The sequence below is a fragment of the Rhopilema esculentum genome, chromosome 12 (genome assembly GCF_057945365.1).
Source record: "Rhopilema esculentum isolate cy_ngs chromosome 12, ASM5794536v1, whole genome shotgun sequence".
In the NCBI taxonomy this organism is placed as follows: domain Eukaryota; kingdom Metazoa; phylum Cnidaria; class Scyphozoa; order Rhizostomeae; family Rhizostomatidae; genus Rhopilema; species Rhopilema esculentum.
The window spans coordinates 2,648,319-2,670,057 of record NC_142826.1 but is presented as its reverse complement, the minus strand read 5'-3'; the positions used below and the strand labels follow the sequence as shown (position 1 = coordinate 2,670,057).

At 38.2% G+C, this 21,739-nt stretch overlaps 4 protein-coding genes across 4 annotated transcripts in view; 2 read left to right on the top strand and 2 right to left on the bottom strand.

The window, feature by feature from the left end:
* LOC135681573 (uncharacterized) overlaps positions 1–9,948 on the top strand; it is a 35,827-nt gene extending 25,879 nt beyond the window's left edge. The window contains exons 7-9 of the mRNA XM_065196112.2: positions 6,155–6,227; positions 8,215–8,247; positions 9,632–9,948. Of these exons, the coding sequence (XP_065052184.2) occupies positions 6,155–6,227; positions 8,215–8,247; positions 9,632–9,811 (286 nt within the window). The 3' untranslated portion in view covers positions 9,812–9,948. The remainder of the gene's footprint in view (positions 1–6,154; positions 6,228–8,214; positions 8,248–9,631) is intronic.
* LOC148958694 (uncharacterized) lies at positions 1,132–4,592 on the bottom strand. The gene has a single exon (XM_089111943.1). The coding sequence runs from the start codon at positions 2,179–2,181 to the stop codon at positions 1,303–1,305; it is 879 nt and encodes a 292-aa protein (XP_088968069.1). The 5' UTR covers positions 2,182–4,592; the 3' UTR covers positions 1,132–1,302.
* Positions 9,949–10,097: 149 nt separating the features above from the next.
* LOC148958693 (uncharacterized) lies at positions 10,098–17,038 on the top strand. Its single transcript, XM_089111944.1, has 2 exons — positions 10,098–12,346; positions 15,660–17,038. Exons 1-2 carry the CDS (start codon positions 12,243–12,245, stop codon positions 16,102–16,104), a joined length of 549 nt encoding a protein of 182 aa, XP_088968070.1. The 5' UTR covers positions 10,098–12,242; the 3' UTR covers positions 16,105–17,038.
* On the bottom strand, positions 16,673–21,165 carry LOC135681582 (U6 snRNA-associated Sm-like protein LSm5). Its single transcript, XM_065196121.2, has 6 exons — positions 21,065–21,165; positions 20,155–20,250; positions 19,771–19,798; positions 18,980–19,052; positions 18,406–18,422; positions 16,673–16,886 (listed from the first exon to the last, which is right to left on the bottom strand). The coding sequence occupies exons 1-6, from the start codon at positions 21,087–21,089 to the stop codon at positions 16,871–16,873; spliced, it is 255 nt and encodes an 84-aa protein (XP_065052193.1). The 5' UTR covers positions 21,090–21,165; the 3' UTR covers positions 16,673–16,870.
* Positions 21,166–21,739: the final 574 nt, after the last annotated feature.

The following is a 21,739-nucleotide window of genomic DNA, read 5'->3' as shown; positions in this document are numbered from 1 at the left end:
TTTCGTCCTGCGCAGGAGTTTCACACAAAAATTTCTATTGTATAATTTCTTGCGATGCATCTCGCTTTTCGTAAGACCTTCGCCATAAAAGGACCATCATTTGCACGCAAATTGAGGAGCATGTTTATTAAGTGTGTTTATAACTACAGCATCGAAAGCGCCAAAAGGACCATCATTTGCACGCAAATTGAGGAGCATGTTTATTAAGTGTGTTTATAACTACAGCATCGAAAGCGCCATAATAATTGTTACCCTGCAATTCAGACGTTATCTGATCACAAAGATCCCTCCTAAAGTCTTCAGCACGGAATTTACTGTAATTTCTATATGTAATGATCTTTGCCCCTTTTTCCTATATCCACCTTTAAGTACTGTGACTATAATGGCATGAAAGTCCGACAGCCCTGTATGCACTGTTACAGTATTCTGAAAACTTCTCTTCCTGTTCGTCAAGATCAGATAAATGCATCTAGGGCTGTCAGACCTAAAACAGGTTGGGCTCTTGACCAGATTAGATAGATCATAGTTATCAACGAAGACACTGATAGCACCATCTTTGGGCTCAGAATAAAATCACCTATCAAACAGAAACTTTCATATTTGCTACTGTAAAAGTCCAGCCCATTTCCTATCTCATCAAAGAGGTATCTTTCGGATTGAGCTGGAGGGCGGTAAATGCTGAAAATTAGCCATTTTTGCTTCTTGAGAGTTACTTCGATTATGCCACATTCAATGTCATTTGGTGTTTTGTAGACAGAGGTCTCTTTGAAGGGAACACCCTCTCCGACATAAATCAGTAAACCACCTCCATGTTGATTTCGATCAAACCTGACGGGTTTTGAAAAGCTATCTAGTAAAAACTGACTGGTTGTAAAGGTTTCATCAATTTTGGTCTCTGCAATAGCTAATATATCAACATTATCAGCTACAAGGGGTTTCAGAAATTCAAACATGTTCTGATTGAATTAATATTTAGATAGGCAATGATTAGGGCTTTGTGGTTTTTCGCCCTAATAGCTTCCAAAGAACTGTCACCAGATGCCATAAGTGGCTTCGTTAGGTTCTACATTAGTTTTCATATTTAAGGACACCGCCACAGGGAACCCTGGTCCCGCCAGTCTTGATCTTATCCTCAAGGGAGAGGGGCACTGCTACAGAGAGCTGTGGCTGTGTCAACCTCAATCTCATCCTTCTCATACCTCTTTTTGATAATGTTTTCATCCAGTCATAGCCTTGAAGCTTTAAGAAGGTTGTCCATCAAAATGCTATCTCCATGAGGGTTTAGATGCAATTTACTTCGATTCAAGTGTTTTGCAGAGTCAATGTTTGGGTGATCGATGTACCGAAGTTTGCTTTCGAAGCACATATCAGATCAGCGAGAATAAGGTTAAGCCTTCTTCTTCTTTCTTCGAATGGGTCCTTTCTTGCAATTAGGCCCGAAACTGTGATCGATATTTTCTCTTTTTCGATTGATTCGGTAAGACCAATGATCTCCTTTGCAATTTCGACTTCGTTTTTCTTCTTATTCCGCAGTTCGTTTGTACCTACATGCAAAATAATGGCATCTGGTTTATATTCGATGGTTGGTTTAACATAATGTTTCATTTGTTCAACATTTGCTCCGCTAAAAGACTTCACATAAATCCTCTCATTCTTCTCACAACGATGTTGTAGCTCCCAAGGTTTAACGTTCTTTATCATGGAATCTCCGACGATAACAGTTCTGTGTTTTTGCTTGGCATCTTTCGTTGTTTCCTTTTTATTATCATGCTTTGTGTCCTTCTCTTTGAGGACTGTCTTGCTTTCTGTGGTATTATTTGCGTTGCCATCTTTATTGTCTATTACGATATCCTCTTCTTGTTCACCATTCTCCAGGGAGTTGCCCGGCTGCACTTTACTGTCCTCAATGGGCTCTGATGCTGCAGCTTTCTCATTGGAGTTGCAAGGCTGCCCTTTGCCATCAGGAACTCCTTTTGTTTCCCTATTTCTCTTTCTGCTTTTCTTTTTCTTGGTTTTTCTTTCCGGTATCTCATTTTGGGTGTTCATTGTTGTCATCATTGTTAGTATTGTCATGCTTTTGTTCCGTTCCCTTGTCCAAACTTGAATTACCTTCGTCGTCTGAATAGCCCCTCCATTTAGGCCGAGTTTCCTCCTAAAGCTAAGATTTTCCTCTTGTAGCATTTGATTAAAGGCATTGAGTCATGATAAATAGACTGGGTATACCCTAAGTGCCAAAATCCGCTGAGTCATGATTTCCATGACTGCGATGCTATTGGTTGACCTTGAACTGGTCACATGAACTCACCTCGAAGTGATTGACAAAACAATTTTCATCAATAGCAAGTTGTCAACAACGGATGCCAATATCACATGAAACAGCAGCGATCACGCCGAAACCAAATGACCCCCTATAGAGAAGGCCTATTTACCATGACTCAATGCCTTTAATTTCTCTTTCTTTGACATGATCAGATGTAATTATGCGACACAACTTGCTAACTGCGAGAAACTTTTATAAATGCCAAAAGCTGCTACATAGCTGGCATTTGAAAATTCAGCTGCGGAGGCTTCAACGTGACGAAGGGGCGTGAAAGATATGTTTTGTTTACCTTTAGGCGATTTTGGTGAAGTTTTGATTGAGGTTACTTCGGTTTCTTCTTCATCATCTTCAGATTGATGTGCGTTCTCGCCCGGTGCATTAACTACATGATAAGATCCACTTTTTGTATAGAGCTTGCCTTTAGAAACCATTTGCCCAAGTATGGATGTCGTGCATGCCTTGCTTAGGCCATGCTTGGCGGCTTCTCGCACGATGAACTTCTTGTCGGGTTTCTTCTTTTTAATAAGGCGGATCTCATTTACAATAGTTAAAATAATATCCTCGGATACTGATTTATTCGTTGTTGCCATGATTCACGCGAAAAAACACGAATATCAAAAGAAATGTCGAAATAAAAGAGATGACTAAAGAAGTGTTCAACCAACGTCCACCGACTCTAGTTAGGTTAGGGCCTATTATGCTTCGTATGTTTTAGTTGTATCAAAGTGTCTTGGTTATAAACACAGTGTATTTCTGGCGTTTTACTCTCTGGGTTCGTGACACAATTAATTTCAACACATATATTATCTTAATATTGAGCGGTTGGGTTTTCTTTAACATGTTTGAGAGTTGTTTTGTAGTTGCATTACATCCAAGTGTTTACGTTACAGTTATCAAATAGAATGGATATTACGTTATTCGTTTCTTTGAGTGAATTTCTTGTCTCGCTAAGAACCGAAGGGAAGTGAGGTTGTGTGCAATTCTTAAAAATCTATTCCCTGTGTTTATTGCACCGTACATCAAAGAGGAAATCCCTGGTGTGACAGAATTCGATCATAGAGATAACATATATCGTAATTCGTCGGCGATGATCCCCGACGCAGCTTCCCGATGGTCTATGACAGTCTGCGATGGTTTATGACTTATGAAAACCGGGTCATCGGGAACCATCGGCGATCATCCCCGATCATCGCAAAAGTCAAAATAATTTGACTTTCCCGACGCTTCCCGACGAACAATAGTAAAGAGAACAATGGATCAGGAATGTTCTGTCAAAAGTGAGTTCATTTGAACTGAAGGGAGGGTAGCTGTTTCGCAGAAAAACTGGAATGCTTTCGATAGTACAGGGAACATTAAGGGGGCTATAATTCCTAGTTTGATTCCTAGTCTTAAGTTTGTGTTTCATCCTTTTTTAAGGTGAATCATCGTGAATCTTCAGCTATGTCATGATCATTACATAATCCACTAAACAGAAATTTTCCCAAGAAAATTCATACTGGAATTTGCCTCTCCTTTTTTATCTTCATTGTAATAATGGCTTCTTCTGGAGCAATATTTTTCCGACGGGTGCGCGGGGAAAGTTTCTCACTTTGTTGTAATGAATTTTCATTTGCATATATATCCCTAAATTATCAATGTGTTGCTCATAAACGTCAATGTGTTGATCATAGATCGATGATAGTATCAAAAGTTGACTATCGGCCTTTATCAGCAGCCATATTCCCAAACTTTCATCAAAATTATAGTTTTGGCGCTTCAATATTGTTTATAGCATCGGGAATCGTCCCCGACCATCGGGGATCATCCCCGACCGTCGGGGATGGTCCCCGACCATCAGGAATACTGTGCATCGGGGATCATCGCCGACGGGTTACGATATATGAAAACCAGGCTTTAAGGCTGGTTTTCATATATCGTAATTCGTCGGCGATGATCCCCGACTCAGCTTCCCGATGGTCTATGACAGTTTCGATGGTTTATGACATATGAAAACCGGGTCATCGGGAACCATCGGCGATCATCCCCGATCATCGCAAAAGTCAAAATAATTTGACTTTCCCGACGCTTTCCTGGCGTTTGTTTACGAATAGCTCTTTTCCCATATGTACATGACACTACATGTTCATTACATTAAGGCTCCGTTTACACGAGACCTGAACCAGATCGGATCCACAAGTATCCGGATACTTTTGGATCCGATCCCTGAAGTGGCAATGCGTTTACACGGGATCCGATCCAGAACCATTTGCGTTTGCACGGGAACGGATCCAGATATATTATACAGGTAACGTTTATGACGTTTTCAGAACGTCGTGCGTGATCAAAACACAGTGCAACCTGAACATGGAGGGAGGTAACGCTAAAAAGAGTCAATTTTCATTGACCGAAAAAGAAACTGCGCTACTTTTAAAACTAGTATTGGACAAAAAAACTGCAAAGCTTGCAGGTGGACAGGATTGGGAAAATATTAGGACAAAGTACGATGAAATATTGTCAAAGTTTCGTAATAATTCTTCAACACAGTAGTCTGTCAACTTGATGTTTGATTTTCTGGCGCCAAAAAGTCACGAATTACATATTAAAACTACCTCGAATTGAAAAATATTCTGTCTCACTTTCGACAAATAACGTAGATGGATCAGATCCGCCCGTTTACACGGGATCCGGTTCAGATCGGATCCATACGGGATCACCTCTGAAAGCGATCTCAAAAGTGTTCGGATAGCGGACCCAAAAGTATACGGATCCACCAGTTCCCGTGTAAACGCAAGGCCTATCCGTACTCTTTTGGATCCGATCCGGGACACAACACTTCCCTTTCTTCAGTATTACACTATAATGCCATGTTCCCAAGAGAAGGCTTAATCAGTCTCTTGGGTCTGCTTTAAAATGTTCAGAGGTGGAGAATCTTGGAAAACCGACTTCGGCCTTGAAGTTTCCTCTGACAATGTCGTTGCTGCTGTAGCCGGTGAAAGTGGTAGCCATGCGTGCAGTGCTGAAATTGGATGCCTTAAAGTTGAGTTTTGGGGGAATTAATATATAATTTCGCAGCGAATTCGCAGTCTCGTGGAAAACAAAAGACAATTTTGAAGAGAATTCGCCGCGAATTCGATGCGAAATTCGCCTCGTGGAAATCATTCATTTCAAATCATTCATCGTGGAAATCAAACAACGGGAGTATGCAAATCTAATCAGGGTAAATGGAGTTTTGGGATCGTTTATATCCATGCTGACTTGATGCTGGCTCCAGTGCTGCCCTTAGAACCATCACTGATTGTATCCCAAACAACGTTGTTTGAACGTGAATGAGTCCACTCAACTCAACCTTTGCAGCCATTGCTCGTTCCTGTGACCATATGTGTATTCTATGACGGCTCTTTGTCTTTATTCGCACGAAAACGTTCCGCAAAATATCAAACATTGCGCTCTGGTCAAGATCGCATGCGAATTTCAAACAAAAGATTGCATGCGATTTACGACTAGCGATTGAAGTGGAAATTGGCCTTTGAGTTTGTATGACCATTTCTATAATCTAGAAACAGAAGTGTACTAAGAACAGAGCCTTGTGGTATATCTTGTGGCCATAAGTTGCGAACTACAAAACTCTTCGAGAGAGAGCAACGGCGGACACGCACACGCATGCCAGCGGCGTGCAAGAAAAGAAAAGGCTATAAACTGCGGTAATTCGAAATAAGTCCAAGGAAGTTACAGATCTTCAAAAATTAACTAGAATTACCTTAATCATAAACTCAAAAGCTCTAGATTAAGTGAGTGATGGGGATAAAGTATTGGAAGCTTTTCTAATCCTTTGATATTAATCTGTCTGTATTACAGGGACATAATAAAGGAAGCATTGTACGAGTATGGTCGGTTCAATCAAGATCGGTTTCTGGAGAATTACGTCAAGGTTAGTTTTCTAATCTTTAGCGACAGCCTTCGCATTGTTCAGTAACAGCTACTGTCGTTGCTCTGACTTCAATTCAAATATAAGAGTATTGATAAACTTTTAGCGCGCTACTTGGAAATTGGACGTGCTAAACAGTGTGTCAGCGAATTAGTAAAACACCTAAAGTCGAGTTATCACCTTAAAGCTAAGTTGTGGTTTTTGTCAGGGTATCGTGTTATCAGAACGGATGTAATTGCGGAGGTCCTTGCAATTTCTTACTGCATAACTGTTCGTTCTGAGTTTGGAGACTGTCGCAAAAAGAGGGGTCATTAGCCCCCTCTCAGCCCCAGCCCTGCGAGGGGACTGATGACACAAGCATTTTCCGATACAACTATAGTTGTTATCGTCGTATTTAGGAATGGGGGTTGGTACGGGAATTAAGTTTCTCAAGTACACAGCTGACTTCAACTTGCAGTAGGTTTGTCCAGTATGGTTACATTAAGCAACTTTTGGTCTATGTATGTCAATTATCTTTAAGCTTTTTCAAAAACTGTTCCTAATGCATGCATTGCAGAATTCAAACTCTGTTCTCTTTCGATTCCTGGAATCCCAATTCACCATTCTACATAAATCTAGATAGAATATTTTTAAAAGTCTACTGTACCTCAGCTTGGCAACATATTTTCAGGGCGGTAAGCAAATCGAAAGGGCCTAACACATGCTGTGACAAAAAATCTTAACCATCACCAATTCAATAACGTTTGATTGATATTTAGACCCCGTTTACATGAGACCGGTTTCAAAAAGATCCGTATCCATTTGAGTTCACTTAGGCGTTCTGTTTACACGAGACCTGCCTAACCGTACTAATTTGAGATCACCTAGCCGTACTCATTCGAGTTCACCTACGGAAGTGTACTTATTTGGAGCCGGTCTCACTTGGTCTCGTGTAAACACTCGAAAGTGGATCTTTTTGAGTACGCTACCGTAACGAGGGTAAATTCTCCAGCGACGGAGGCTTTAGCAAGAGGAAGCATTTTCGTTTGTTCGCTTTGGTGCCCTTTTTACGCACCATCGTGACAATCGCCAAGAAACAAGTACGCTCTAATAATGGAAAAATCGTTCAAAATAACGTTGAATTTGATGTCTGTTTTATGTGCACACTCTGCAGCAGTCAGTAGTAGTTTCTTGTTCGCAACCCTAATGATTAAAGGTTCATCGAAGTCGACAAAACAGGATGGTTGCGTTAGCAGAACAGAGCTGCAAACGACATGATCGTTTTGCACAAGCTGATAATTGAAAAGAATTTAAAGAGAAGAACATTTCTGGACGAGGCCTTTGGAGAACAGAAACCTAGTGGAGTAACTTTAGAAATAAAGCGAAAGTGAAGCGAATTTGGCGCCTTTTCACTTTTGTTGTCACGGTAATAGGGGCCTTCGACTCGAGTGTTTTGAGCTTTCTTTCACAAACGATCTTGAGTTCAGGTCTCGTGTGAACTGAAAGCGTAAGTGAACTTTTTTGGAGACGGTCTCGTGTGAACAGGAGGGAGTGAACTCAAATGGATACGGATCTTTTTGGAACCGGTCTCGTGTAAACGGGGTCTAAGTCACTTATAAATCGATGTACGAAAGAGCATTAATGTTTCACTCTAGTTTTCTAGGGTCATGTGTGTGCTTGTAATTCTGTCTGTTCCTAAACTAATTTTCAACTATTTTTTCTTTATAAATTATCTTTTTCAAGACTAATCAAACTACACGCCGAGGGTTGTGAGAAGGGACTGTAATTTATTTCATTGACCACCATTTTCCATCAAGACAAGATCTCCCCATCCCCATTTTCTTGGGTGACTTACGGGCATGACAAAGGGCAGACCTCTTCACGTTGAATAAAATATCCCTTTCTTATCAAGCTCATCAATCGTTTAAAACTAGTAAGTTCATGAATGAAGTTCATATTTCGTAGCCAAGACTTAATACTTGGATGCAATCAGTATATTTTGTTTTTATAGGTTCTTGGTGGAACGATGAGAAAAGGGAAAGAGGTAATTCTGTATTTTTGTAAGTTAAAACAGATGCAACCAGGCATTAGTGTTGTCACGTGTCATATTTCAGCGTTGTCAAGTCAAATACGTTTTCAGCGTTGTAAAGGCTTGAAGTTAAGTTCTGGGCTCGTTTTAAAATTTTGCATGTTTTTGTCTATTGGTAGCTAGATCTGATTTAAAATTCGTTTCCGTTTTCTAACAAAGACTTACAATCAGTCTTAGAATGCTATAAGTTTGTTTGAAACTGGTCAAACAAGAGTTTTGAATGAGTTGCTTATATCATAAACTTAATTTGGGGCACGCGTTTATTTTTCCTACGTGAAGCAATGTGTTTCTGATAGAAATATTCTAAAAAAAGCACTGACTTCCCTTTTCCTCTCCCGCGACTCTCTTGCAAAACAGTCAAAGTATAAAACTGTGCCTCTTTATTTTGCTGCCATTTTCTCCGCTTTGAAATGCCATAATCATTACAATCAACCTTTTCATTATTACCTGGTCATACGTTTTTAACCTTCATTCTGTCTTTCATGGAAAAGGTAGTTACCCGAGCATTGTAAAAACACAAAGGGAATGAAAAGTAGCGAACGCAAAGCCAGATTTGCGAACAAAACATAGTCTTGCATTTACAAGCAGACTGTTTTTTGCTATTCTGAAGAGGCAACTTACAAGTACACTCAGCTTTTATAAAAAAACCGCCTATAAGAAATTCTGGTTGCCTCCAGAGTTTAGAAAACGCCGGACCTTCCTCTGGATGAAATTTGCCCTCTTTGCCTTCATCGACATTTTTCTTGCATAATTTGAAAAGATTTTCTAAGAAATGGGTTTCAGTTAAAATCATCTACGCTTTGTCAGGAAAAGTTTACCCATAACGTTAAATCCTCTCGCTTTATATACTCTGTTTTGTGCTCTATGTCATGCTATAAAACTACCGAATCGTTGGATAACCGTTCTCCGGCTCACAGCCGTGGAACTGATATGTCTTCTGTTGTCTGGTTTTCTCTTTTCTGAAAATAAAAGCTGCCCTAGAAGCGATCGGAGGTCAATAGAAATTCAAAAAACTCTTTTTAATTTCCTATATATTGATGTGCTATTTATCGGCCGATACCGGAAGATTTGAACAAGAACGGGGTTATCGATATGCTGAAAAGTGAGAAGAAACCAGTGTGGAACGAAAATGGCGCTGAAAAAAGGAAAGAGGAAAAATCGTTTTCTTTTTCGGACAAGATTTCACCGGAGAAGGTTAGCGAGTAAAAATATGTAAAACCAGATTCGCAAAAACTACATCGGTTACTATGTTTTTGCTAACCCTACTGTACAGTGGCTTACTGGTGCTTCTCTGCGAAGTTTGACTTGCTAATGAAAAAATGTCAACTTTCTTTCATAGATTTTGTCCGCGTTAGAGATACCAAAAGACGGAAAAGTAACGCAGGAGCATGTATGGTCAAGAGTTCGATTGGCGCTAGAAAAATACGAGAACGCGTTGACGCATGACCCAGCCGCTGAGAAACGGATATTTCAAATCATATATCACGGACTATATCCTTCTCAACATGATGAGCTCTAGAAGTACGGTAAACTGTTTCTTTTTTTTAATTTTAGCCGCATGCTTTTAATTTATGCTTTATTTATTGCTCGCGAGAGATGTATTTTGGTTGGCCGTTATTTAATAAACGTTATTGGGCAATGAAAATTGGACGAATATTTGAGCATTTCATTTTTTTATTCCATTTAATCTTGCTTATACATGATACTGTAAGAGAGAAGTTATAAGGAGCAAAATTGTTTGCGATAAATGGTAAAAATTTGCTGTTCATTGTAAAAAACAAATTATCCTGAAAATTTCCTGTTCTACCAGGAAGTCATTTTTCGGAAGAATCTTCCCTATCTCATTGAGCCAAAAGGCATTGAGCCAAAAGGCAAAGTAATTTGCATCGCCAAAAAGAATTGATGGTTATTCTTGTGGGTTATGTGAATATGGAAGACAATCACAAAAAGGCAACATGTTGTCTGAAATACAGAACGGTGGTCAAATTTAGGGGAAGGAAGTTGAAGCGAGCAAGAGTGCGCAGGTCTGCGAGCGCTGATATCGGGGATGTCGTCTGGAGGCCGATACCGGCAGATTTGAACGAACGCGGGATTATGGACACGCTGAAAAGTGAAAAGAAACAGTATGGAACGAAAATGGCGCAGAAAGGAGGATAGAGGAAAAAATGGCGGACAAGATTTCGCCGGAGAAGGTTAGCGAGTAATAAAATTCCAGGTTTGAAAAGTATAGGTTTGAATACCATAATATTCATTTTTGACGCAAAAAAGTTGCGTCTACTACTTATAAGGCCTGTCTCAGGGGTCGAAATTACGCATTGATGCCTCTTCAAGTTGCAGCTGGTTGTGCATTTCTTCCGCATGTCGTCTGCGTGGTTAACTGCGGCAGATGAGATATTTAAAGCATTTCGTTAAATTGAAGAAAGTAGAAAGCCAGCACTTATGAGATTACAATTTAATTACAAAATTACAATTTAATTACAAATGAGATTACAAAATATACTCTGGGCTTTCTTCACTCCATCAGTCTTTGAGTTATATTTCTCTATTGCGCATGACATGAAAGAAAGATTGGTGCGTTTAAATTGCTTCTTGTTTCGAGCACTCGGTGACTTTATTATAGCTCTCTACTTGGTTAAAAAGACTAAATAGAGACATCAATGACATTTGTCCATTTTTTACCCCCTCCCCCCTCGTACCATGTATTTCGTTCATCAAGATACAATATTACCGTTTTATTACGACTGTCGTGTTTTGGGAGACGATTCCAGGAAAGTGATAAGTCACACCACACGAAACCAGTAAACAAGTCATCGACATATCAGATTTTGTAATTTTCTTTTCCTCATGCAATCACGATAATGGTCATATCATTTGTTCAGAAGATGATTGTGATCGTTGAACAGTGCTATTTTTCGGTTTTTATTTACATGCTCTCGTTAAGTGGGACCCCGGATAAGTAGGACGCCCGCTAAGTAGCACAGATTTTCCCGGTCCCTTGAACTTGCTTACCCATATCAAGCATTCGGACAAGGAGGACGCCCGCTAAGTAGTAAACTTTTGCTCGGTCCCTTGAATGTCCCACTTAACGAGAGTATTCTGTAATTTTCTGATTTGAATTCGGCTAACGTTGAAAAAATAACCTCCTTGTGCCTCATTGAATCGTCATAGATTTCAACAAGTTACCCCGCTGCTTTTTGTTCTTAAACTACACCATCGACAGCAATTCGTCACTTTAATGTTTGTTCCTTTGATAATGCCATTGGAAAGCAAAAGATATCTTTCTGGCAAAATTATACGTACCGTTATTTCCCATAACGAAATACATTCCAATTCAAAGAGAGTTTTCTAGAACCTACAGGGTGTCTTTCGTGCCAGTACCTTTTGCTTGAAAAAGCCTTTGAACAATTTATTTGTAACAAGACACCCCTGTTGTCAGGCATTGCCAACCAAGTTCATCATCACGAAAAGATTTAAGTATAAAGAACCCATTGTAGAAACCCTTGACCCTTCAGGCTGGTAGCCCACAATCAATTCTATGTTAAATTTTTGGTCAAGCTGAGATCAATGCCAACGTTAACATAACATTAAAAAATATTACAGGGTAGAATTCAAAAATCCCGCCAAATAAGAGCGGGTCGATGCTTTTTAGCAAGTTTTGATGTGTGTCTGCTCTATTGCCACTACTACATTAGCGGTATTTTGATGCCAATGGATTGAAACAGACGTTATATTATGGAAAATGGTCATACAGACAACTATAATCTTTGGTTTCGCGTTATCGCTTAGGTCATGCTAAAGTATCGTGTGTCAATGGCTCTGTCTGGCTTTCTGTCACTTATCCTCCGCTTTGTTTTACCGGCGAACAAGCCAGCTTGTGCAATGAAGATTCCTTCTGAATCAGATCGCGGAAAGCACTTGTGTTCTTGCTGATATCTGCCAGCTCTTCCAAGATGCGTCATAGAACGTTTTTTATCATCACGTTGTTTCTGCTTGGATCAACCTGGAGTTCTCGTGTTAGCAAAAGGAGAAAAAATAAAGCCGCCAGCGCTGCTACGTAAGTGATTTAAAATTTTTCTTAAACCTCAGTTTAATTAGAAAACCCTTAACTTGCTGCCACCCATGGAGGACATTGGGAAAGAGCTTTCTCTTTTCAGGTTACATCTGATAAAGGTTGGTCAAAGAGCCACATTATGATTGACAAATGGAGCGGAGGCAACGTAACTTGTCTTTTTAGTGATAATCGTCACTATTTCCCTCGAGTCTCTCTTCAAGATAGAATTTGAAAATGCGCGTCAGACCTTATTTTTCCTCCGGGTACATCCGGAAAGTCGACTTCTTTTTCTAAACTGGTCAAATCATTTTCGAGTCTTCCACATAAGTTGTTGTGATAATTTATCAATATTTACGCGGGAATACCTTTCAGCTTAAAAATTTAACAAATTGATAATTTATTAGCAACATATCTTTAGGAAAAATGAAATCGCTGCTCCACCAAAGGGTTGTGTTTGGGTCCTGCTCTAAATTTAAAGGTTGAAAAGATGCAAGCACTGTTTGGGATTTTATCCAATCTTACTTACAACTTGCTCAAGCTCTCCAACAAATACAATACTCCGTTTGGTTTATTACATCACTAAAGCCATGTCCCGAGCTTCGATGGCACGGCTGAAGCCGCGACGCAAAATTGTACACTACACTACATTTTTGAATACTTTATACTGCACCCCCTCTCCCCTTAAATATGTTATCTTATGGGGAGTTAAGAGGCTAGTACTTTTTGCATTTTAAGAATTTCAGAAAGAAGAATGTTGCGCTCGTATTCCATAGTTTCTCTTCTAAAACGTGATTTTTCAAAGTTCCATAGAGTTCCATGAAACATTAATTATCCAAGATGTATCGTATAGGGTATGCATCAACGTCAGAACAAGGTAGGTATAGCGGTACGGCGAGAAGACTATTCTCTGTGCCTTATCAACCGTACTGGGCGGGCATAGAAGTTAACTATATCCTGGTTTTTGGTCTAAGTCTTTGTAGGGTTCCCCGATGGATACAACATCCAATGTCAAAATCTTTGTAAGGAAAAACAAAATTTCACCCCTAGACCCTGAAAGAAAATATGAACAAGAACCTCCCCTTACTATCCTCCCATGACAAGGAGAACTTTACCAAAATTCCCCTTATTGGGTCACATTGTCGAGTTTGTGTAACCTTCTTTTCTAAGCTTTCGACTCGTGAAATAATTGGTTCGCAACGGTACATGTTGCTAATTTTCCTAACGAAATTATCAGTTTTAATAAGGATTTGATTCCGGATAACGGGAGAGATAGGATATCGCCGCTTTACGCACGATATGATGAGGTGCTTAGCGGCGATATTTGCGTAAAATGAGCGTCTGGTATTCTGGAAAACCCACAAAAATTTTGCCTTAAAACACTTTCCATCACTGTGATGGTTTGTTGTAACCAAATCTGTAAACCAATTCGACCTTCTGAGTTCATCGAGAGCAACCCAACTAGAAAACAAAGTTGTATTCATTAACGTAGGCCTGATCTGACATTTGAATCAGGTGAGAAAATGTACGAGTGAAAAAGGTTCAAATCGTAGTAATTTCCAGCACAAAGCTGGTGAACCAATTGATTAGACTCTTGTTTCGTGTCTCACCAGTGATAAGTCCATGTCGATAGAAAAGTGCATGAATTAATGATAGAGTCAACTCAAGATGACGTCATCAGCGTAAGGCGGCTAGCAACTCTTCGGGGCTTCTTAAGCGTCAGAGACTTAACACCTTCAAGAATATGAATGGAGATGAAACCAAGAAAAGGGTGTAACATGCCTCAAGCGAGAAAATTACAACCATGATTGAAGAAAACAGGAAAAGGGGATATAATAGAGAGATGTCGGTCCAACGCCGGGAAGGAATTAATGTAAGACGACATCAATTTAATCAAAAAACATAAATGGTGAATCGAATATTCTTAATCAACCGATCTTTTACCCTTGCACTCTCCAAAATCTTGATATCAAAGGAGAGGGGTCGTTCTTCCGCGACAGTAAACGAAGGCCATTTTGCTTCACGGTAAATGTTTTTTCTCAAATCTGAAATAGATAACCACAATACTATCTTGCATATATTTGAGAATTGATCGAGCAAAAAGGTTCCTGGTAATGACAATTCCCCACCTTTTCGAAAAACTTCACGAATTCTTGAAATTAGAAGTATCATGGATCATAAACTGGAAAATCTTCATCCCCACCAGTAGAGCCATTGCTATGGCCCAGCTGTAACATCTGACTGGACAAAGCTAATGTACCTTTCGATGTGGTGAACGTCTTTCTTTTTTCATTGTCCGAGAACAGTTCTTCTCGTGAGCTGCATAGATATAGCAAGGAATTGGAAACATATTCGCTTTTTCCACCTGCTTTAGAGAGTGACCGGACCATAATCATGAATACAATTGTTAGAGACCTCGCCCCAGGTGCCTAGAAAAATGAACACGTGTCGCGAAGAGTTGTTGGTAGGAGGAGGAAGGAGGAGATGGCGTAGATTTTGAGTGCAGTAACAACGTAATATGTAATTAGCTTGTATCCTACAAATAATAAAACCAAAAGCTGGAGAATTTTCTGTCCAAAGTCTAACACGTGAAACACAAGGTTCACAACAAAAATAATCGAAAGATCGAAAGGCCATAATATTAAGGCCACGCCCTTTATAATCTTTGAAAGCCGCGCTTTCATAGACTGTAGAAACAGATTATCGTTGAACCAATAAGAATATTTCCTTCCTTTCCATAAATTTCTTTGATTAAGGGTTATCGTATTTAACGTAGTCCATTATTTCACGAATAAGGTTCTTGTTCAGTCGTGAATTTGCACTTTGACCATTCTTAAAATTTTGGCTTGATTACCTAAGGCAAGATAAGCGAGTGAGTTTACACATTTTGCTTTGTTAAGTAGTGTTCACAAAATTAGGACCCACACGTTTTGCTTGATGACACGATAAAAAATATTAGTTTTAGGACAGGAACAGCTGGATAATTTTGTCCAATCGTATATTTTTGTTCATCATATTTTTGATATGGTGAACAATCTATCTATATTCTAATCTGTTTATAGAAAAACTATAGTAAGACGTTTTTATTTTTAAAAGATTTCAGGATTATTGTAAGTAGGGACTTCCTATTTCTTTTTTTAATTTTCCATTTAGAAACGCGTCAACATCACCTTATAGACTACTTTAGGCACTGTATAATATGTAAAATACATTTATACAGAAGCTGTATTTTGGTCAAAAAGCAACACGGTCTGACTTTCATTCTTAACTGGTAGAGTGGCCTTTTTGCTTACAATGTCGTCTTAATTTCATTTTACAGATGCAACTGTGAGCTTCATATGGCAAATGGGTGGACAAACGATCTCATGTTGAATATATTCAACCGTCCGGTTGCAGCATGGGGGCCGGGTAAAAGCACTTGTGGCCGAGTACGAGAGGGCTGCAAGATCCTGTGCAGCATCATGGGAAGGCGGTATCTGGAGGGCCGAGATATAAACGCCAATTCACAGGGGACACGGCTAGGTCAACGGCTGTGTGAGATCCATAGTTACAGAAATGGCTACCGGCCTATCAACCCCCCTGGAAAGATTGTCTCTGTAAATTACAAATTGGATAAATGCTGGAAACAGAATTTAGGCTACGCAGTTGCATTCAAAGTGCACGGAAACCTTTGCTGCAAACCCGTGTCTCCCTTCAAAGCGTATCCATTTGTGCGACTTTATGTCTGGAACAAAGACTGTCTTGATAACGAAACATACAATTGACGACTCGTTAAAATCAGAAAAAGCGAATTTCGACTTAGTCAGTACTAGTACCATAAATTTTTGTCATTCTGGAGGAGCAGGGTCTGTATCATGAACTGCGCTAGTTTTTGACAGAGATATGTAAGCATAAAGAAGCGTCCGATAAAATTTTTTCAGGGACCTTGACTTTATAGGCTTTTTTGACCTTCGATATTATTAGCTATCTTTTGGGAGATAGAAAGATTTTCGCAATGCCTCTACGGCACCATTCTTGACTCGGAAGAGCCTTTCCACAAACTGGTAGGGCTTTTTCCTGGCTTAGCACTAGTCTATCGACCTTTGTCAACGATCAGTACATTCATTGCTAGTTTTCAGCTATTTTAATGCGTAACCTTTCTCGTGCCATTCATTTGTTTACCACCCTCCCCCCTCCACCGATTTCCAAACTGTTCCAAAAACCATGTAAATATGACCTCCAGATATAGCAGTTAAAATTTCGATAAATTGTTTACTTTTCAAATGTGCAATAGGATAACCAGGCTTCATTTTAGAAAGCTTGATTTAGAAAAATATAGAAACGACACAAATATTTTTGCTACAAAAAGAAACTTTATATTCCATAAGACTCTGCTCAATTCAACATAAAATAGTCCCAATTTCCATTTTGGCACAAAGAAAGATAAATATGTCCCTCTGTGATACTTGTAGAAGAATTAGTTGCATGTAGCTGGCGTCATCTGTGGAATTTCATCGTGGCCATAAACCCAACAACTTCTCTCTGATCTTCTCAAAGTTCAGGACCCCTGATAGTTAGTTAAGGCATACAAACTTTGTCTATTTTGTCTATACAAACAACGTCTTTTGCAAAGTGCAACGATGCATTGTAACACAAAAATAATGCTATGTACCCATTTTGCTATGGAATATATTTGATTATGTAAGAAAAATTTTGTATGAAATTCTGACTTTCGCTTTCAGTTATCTCTTATATTTAACCATATGAAATCATATGAGAGAATTTTGAAACTTTTTATGATAATAATATGATAAAATATGATAAAATATGATGACAGAAACAGAGGACAGAGCAGATCGTTGTATGTCGGTTTCATAGGTTTATAAAAGTGTTCAATTGCCTGAGTATACTGTGACTGTAAATGAAATGTTCTAGTAGTAATTTTATTTGATGAACAAATGTAGAAAGTCCAGGGAACTGCAGGACCTAATTCTTGTGGTGACAGAAAGAGGTTTCTATTAGAAACAGGATATGTTTTGCTCTTTCACTCTGCCTATAAAAGTGTGAGGATTACAGGTATTACTTTTCAATATTAGTATTGATCCTATGATTGTCGTAGAACATACAAACAGTATAGTCGTCTGCACCACCTTCGTTTACATTCAAGCATATTAATCCCATCCCCAACTTTAGGAATAAGCAAACAAAAGAAAGCTAGATGCATTCGAAATACATTGCTACAGAAAAATTATACAAGTTTTTTAGACTGAACATTGCTTTAATGATTTGGTAAGCAATCAGCCTGGTTGTCCCCTATTGTTATCAGAACTTCTTTTCATGGCTATGATATTCATGCATTAGTGGTTTAATGCACCAATAATTTTATCAGAGCCACCGTAGCATACTCTCTGAGTGAGTTGCTGTGAATTTTGTTTTGTTGGCAAACCTCTAAACCAGTTTTGATGATATAAAGATTAGGATTGTTTGTCAATCACCCACAATAACTCATCTCAGATGCAAAAAGGCAGAGTAAGACAATCACAGTGGGGAAAGACTGCCTTCAACTCCAAGGAAGAAAATAAGGAAGAGAAAAATGATAGTCTTTGTTCATGTGGTACTAAGACAAGAAATAGAAGACTGTACAAGGGCTGGAGAAAAGTTTTAAGACGACCTCATAGTTGCAATAAATCATAAGGGCAGCAGTGATCAACCTAGGTATAAAAAAGATTGAGTGAAAGAATCAGTATTCGAGCATTGCAATGGAGAACCATATCACAAAGAGGATAGGAAGCAGCTTGAAGAAAGTCTGTAGATTTCTGGTTGAGAGCTCCCATAATCTTCACACATTTGTCTTCACTGAAAAAGTTTATCTCTTGTCCAGTTTGTCACTGTTAAAGAGTTCCTGTATCATTCAATAATAAATGTAGAAATAAAATACTATTACTGTATTACCTACTATCGATATTAATTTCATAAAAATGCTAGATCCATGGCTCCAACATGTGCTTAGGGTTTAATTAAACCAACAACAAAAGTAAGAAAAAACTACACGTAACTTAAATTTTCAAAACTTGCTGAAAGGATATTCTCCTCCAGGAACAAGCTGTGTGATAGAAAACAATAAGAAAAAATCAATTAAAATGATTGGAACAAAAAAACACTTTTATTATCAGGTAGAAGAGGAGGAATAGGTTATAATTTTCAGGACAAACTGGAACTTGGCAATTGCAAAGTTTTAAATTATGTTGTAGGCAAAAGCTAAATTTACCTTTAAATATGGCATTATTTCTCTACAAATAACCTTTGGCAATAAAGGTAAAAATATAAACTAGACATGAGAATTGTCAATGTTTGCATCCATGTCTCCAAACTCTTTAGTTTTAAGTTTAAAATCAGGTTGTAACTTCTGCCCACATAGTTAACATGAAATAAGTAGATATATTGCATGAGAAATAATCTGGCTATTACCCTTTACTGCCAAATTTGGTCATGAGTTTAACGTTATACTAATTAGTTTCTTTGAGTAATTCAATCATGCTCCTGTACCCTCAATCAAAACATCCTCCTTATAACTATCTTACCAACATGACAGCATTTCATTTCTCAATGAACCAAACTGTTATAATATTCTCAGACACAAGCTGTTTAACAATTACTTACCATGGTTACATTGTTTCCATTCAATAGGATTTGGTCTAGTTTTGTGACTCGTTTTCCTTCCTGTGTAGTTTGTCTACCAATTTTAAAGAATAAATAAATTGAAACAGAGCATATCAATGCAGCCAAAGGTTGCCCTTTTATCATTTAATTTAAAACATAAAATGTTTAAATGCAACAAATGAGACTATGAATATAGAATAAAATTTTAGATCTTGAGAATAGAGAAGATCAATTAAATTGCAAAATTGTTATGTTCTTAACATTTGACATACTGTAAATCCTCAAATTAGCTCCCTGAGGGCTTATTTATTTTTGATATTTTTGGATTGGGGCTTACCCGAAGGGAGGGGGGGCTTATACGAGGAGGAGGGCTTATGAAATTATTGTAGACATTAAGAAGACATTATTAAAAGACCTTGTTTATTTTAGTAGGATTTTCTTTATGAGCATTTAATTAATAACTACCAAAACTACAAAATTTTCATGGTAATTCAATAAAACGCCACAGGCAACCTTTGATGGCAAAAACCGTCAAACTGAGGGGTACAATTTGAGAATATACGGTAGCCGTGGGGGCTTATTTGAGGGGTTGGCTTATTGACAATTTGTAGTTCTAGGGTGGGGGCTTATTCGAGGGGGGGTTTTTTCGAGGGGAGGCCAATTCGAGGATTTACGGTACTTAAAAATTGTAATTATTAAGAGGTTTCTCCTTGATGAGCTGATAAAAAATAATACAATAATGACAGATTTGTTAATGAAAAAATTTCATTCCTATAATAACTAATACCTACACTTCAACAACATCCTCTAGAACCATATCTGAGATTTCATTAAGGAGAATTTCATCAATAGCTACAACTTAAAAAGTAATGAATGAAAGAATGAAAGTAAAGTGATAATGAAAAATCGTTTTGAAAAACTTGATCTATGTCTAATTTACAGATGAAAGATTATAACACTAGACATTACTCTTAGCATGATAGAAAAAAATGGCAGTTGAAAGCATTTTCTGGTGAGAAAATTGGCGTTTTGGGAGTAGTGATCAACAAAACAGGTAGTAATAACTTCCTGGCACACAAAGAGGGAAAATAAGAGGATCTAAAAGTTGGACATTTCCTGGTAAAATAAACAAGATTGTGGTTGAATGTGGTTAAAATATGATATTGAAAGGATACTGACGAAATCATCAAAGCCTAGCAATGTTCCTACAACCTCTCTGTCTGTTTTCATAATAATATGAATTCTTGATCCAATGCACTTATCAATGAGTTCTAAAAAATTAAAAAAAAGGTTAGACTACAGAATAGAAAAGCAAATATTAGCAGAAAGTTCATAAAAATTTCATGTGGTGGAACTAAAATGTCAAGTAAATAAATTAACAGATCATTCAAATTTTTAAACACTAGAAATCATGGTCAATAGTATTCTGTGGGTATTTCAATCAACCCCCCCCCCTAATTCACAACCTCTTACAAACCAATTCAGGGTTTTCCACATTCAGAAATAAACCGACATGACCAAAAAGTCATTTATTTGATAACAAAGGGATGATTTTTTGTATTAAAACATTGAACTCAACAAAATTTTGAAAATGAACCAAATGCTATGTTATCAAATCATGTTCAAGTTCCACCTCAAAGAGGCCAAGTTTCCTGCTTTCATCGTCACCACTGTCTAACTCTGAAGAATAGTATCTTGATGGAGCTTGGATTTGTTTTGAAGTGTGGTTTTTGATTGTTTTTCATTGTGACTTTAGAATATAAAATAGTTTTGAAACAATGTCAACATTGGATCTTGTAAATGAAGAGTCCAGTCACTTCTATACGTAAAAAGAAGACTCCGGTTATAAGGGATGAAATAAAGATACGCAATTCGAACAATGGAAAAGTGAGCAACAGCAGATCTCCAAGATATACTAAACTTGCAAATGATGTTCTTTAATAATATAAATGTTCTGACTGAGTTGACTTTCTTAACCTGGATGGGCACGTTGTAAATCATGTGCTTCGTGTAAAGGGGAAATATAAAGTTCTAAATCCAATCGAGATTTCTAGCTGACTTTGTCTAACAACATTTAGTGCTTACCAAGAGGGAGAAGTTGTGTAGCCATGTTGGTATCGAGTAAAGATTCTAAAGAAGTGGGATCAATGTAAACCTCGTTCCTGATAATGAAGCGAGGCTAAATGGGAGCGAACACTAGTGCTGATGTAAACAGTTTTCTAATTTGGTCTATTGTAGTTGGAGTTCGGGGAAAATAGCACATTTTGGCTCCTTTTGGAATCGAAACTAATTACCAGACTTTGATGTTCTCCCGTGTTTCTGTATTCTGAAGCACACGATAAGCACGGTGACAAAAAGGCATTTTCTGAATCTCTATTTTGATGTCATATCCATAATTGATAAAATCAACGAAACACAACCAGTAAGACAAAATAAGTACGTGGTATGACCCCGTCTCACAACCTATACACACGGACATATGCACACGGACTGGTTGAGAGCTTTTATACTTTTCCACAGAGGCGGAAATTCATTTTCCAGGTAGAGATGGGCAAACACTTAGAAACGAAGTGAAAATATAAAACCCTACCAAGACTCAGATTGTAAACTGACTTTAAGAGTTGTTTGTAAGCAGTTAGAAAGAAAAGATAGATGTGTTTTTGATATCTGAAAATCAAAGTCATCGTCAAAAACCTCTTGAGACTATTCTGCTCCATGTTGACCTATGTTTCATGAACTGCCTGGTTGAATAGAGATTTT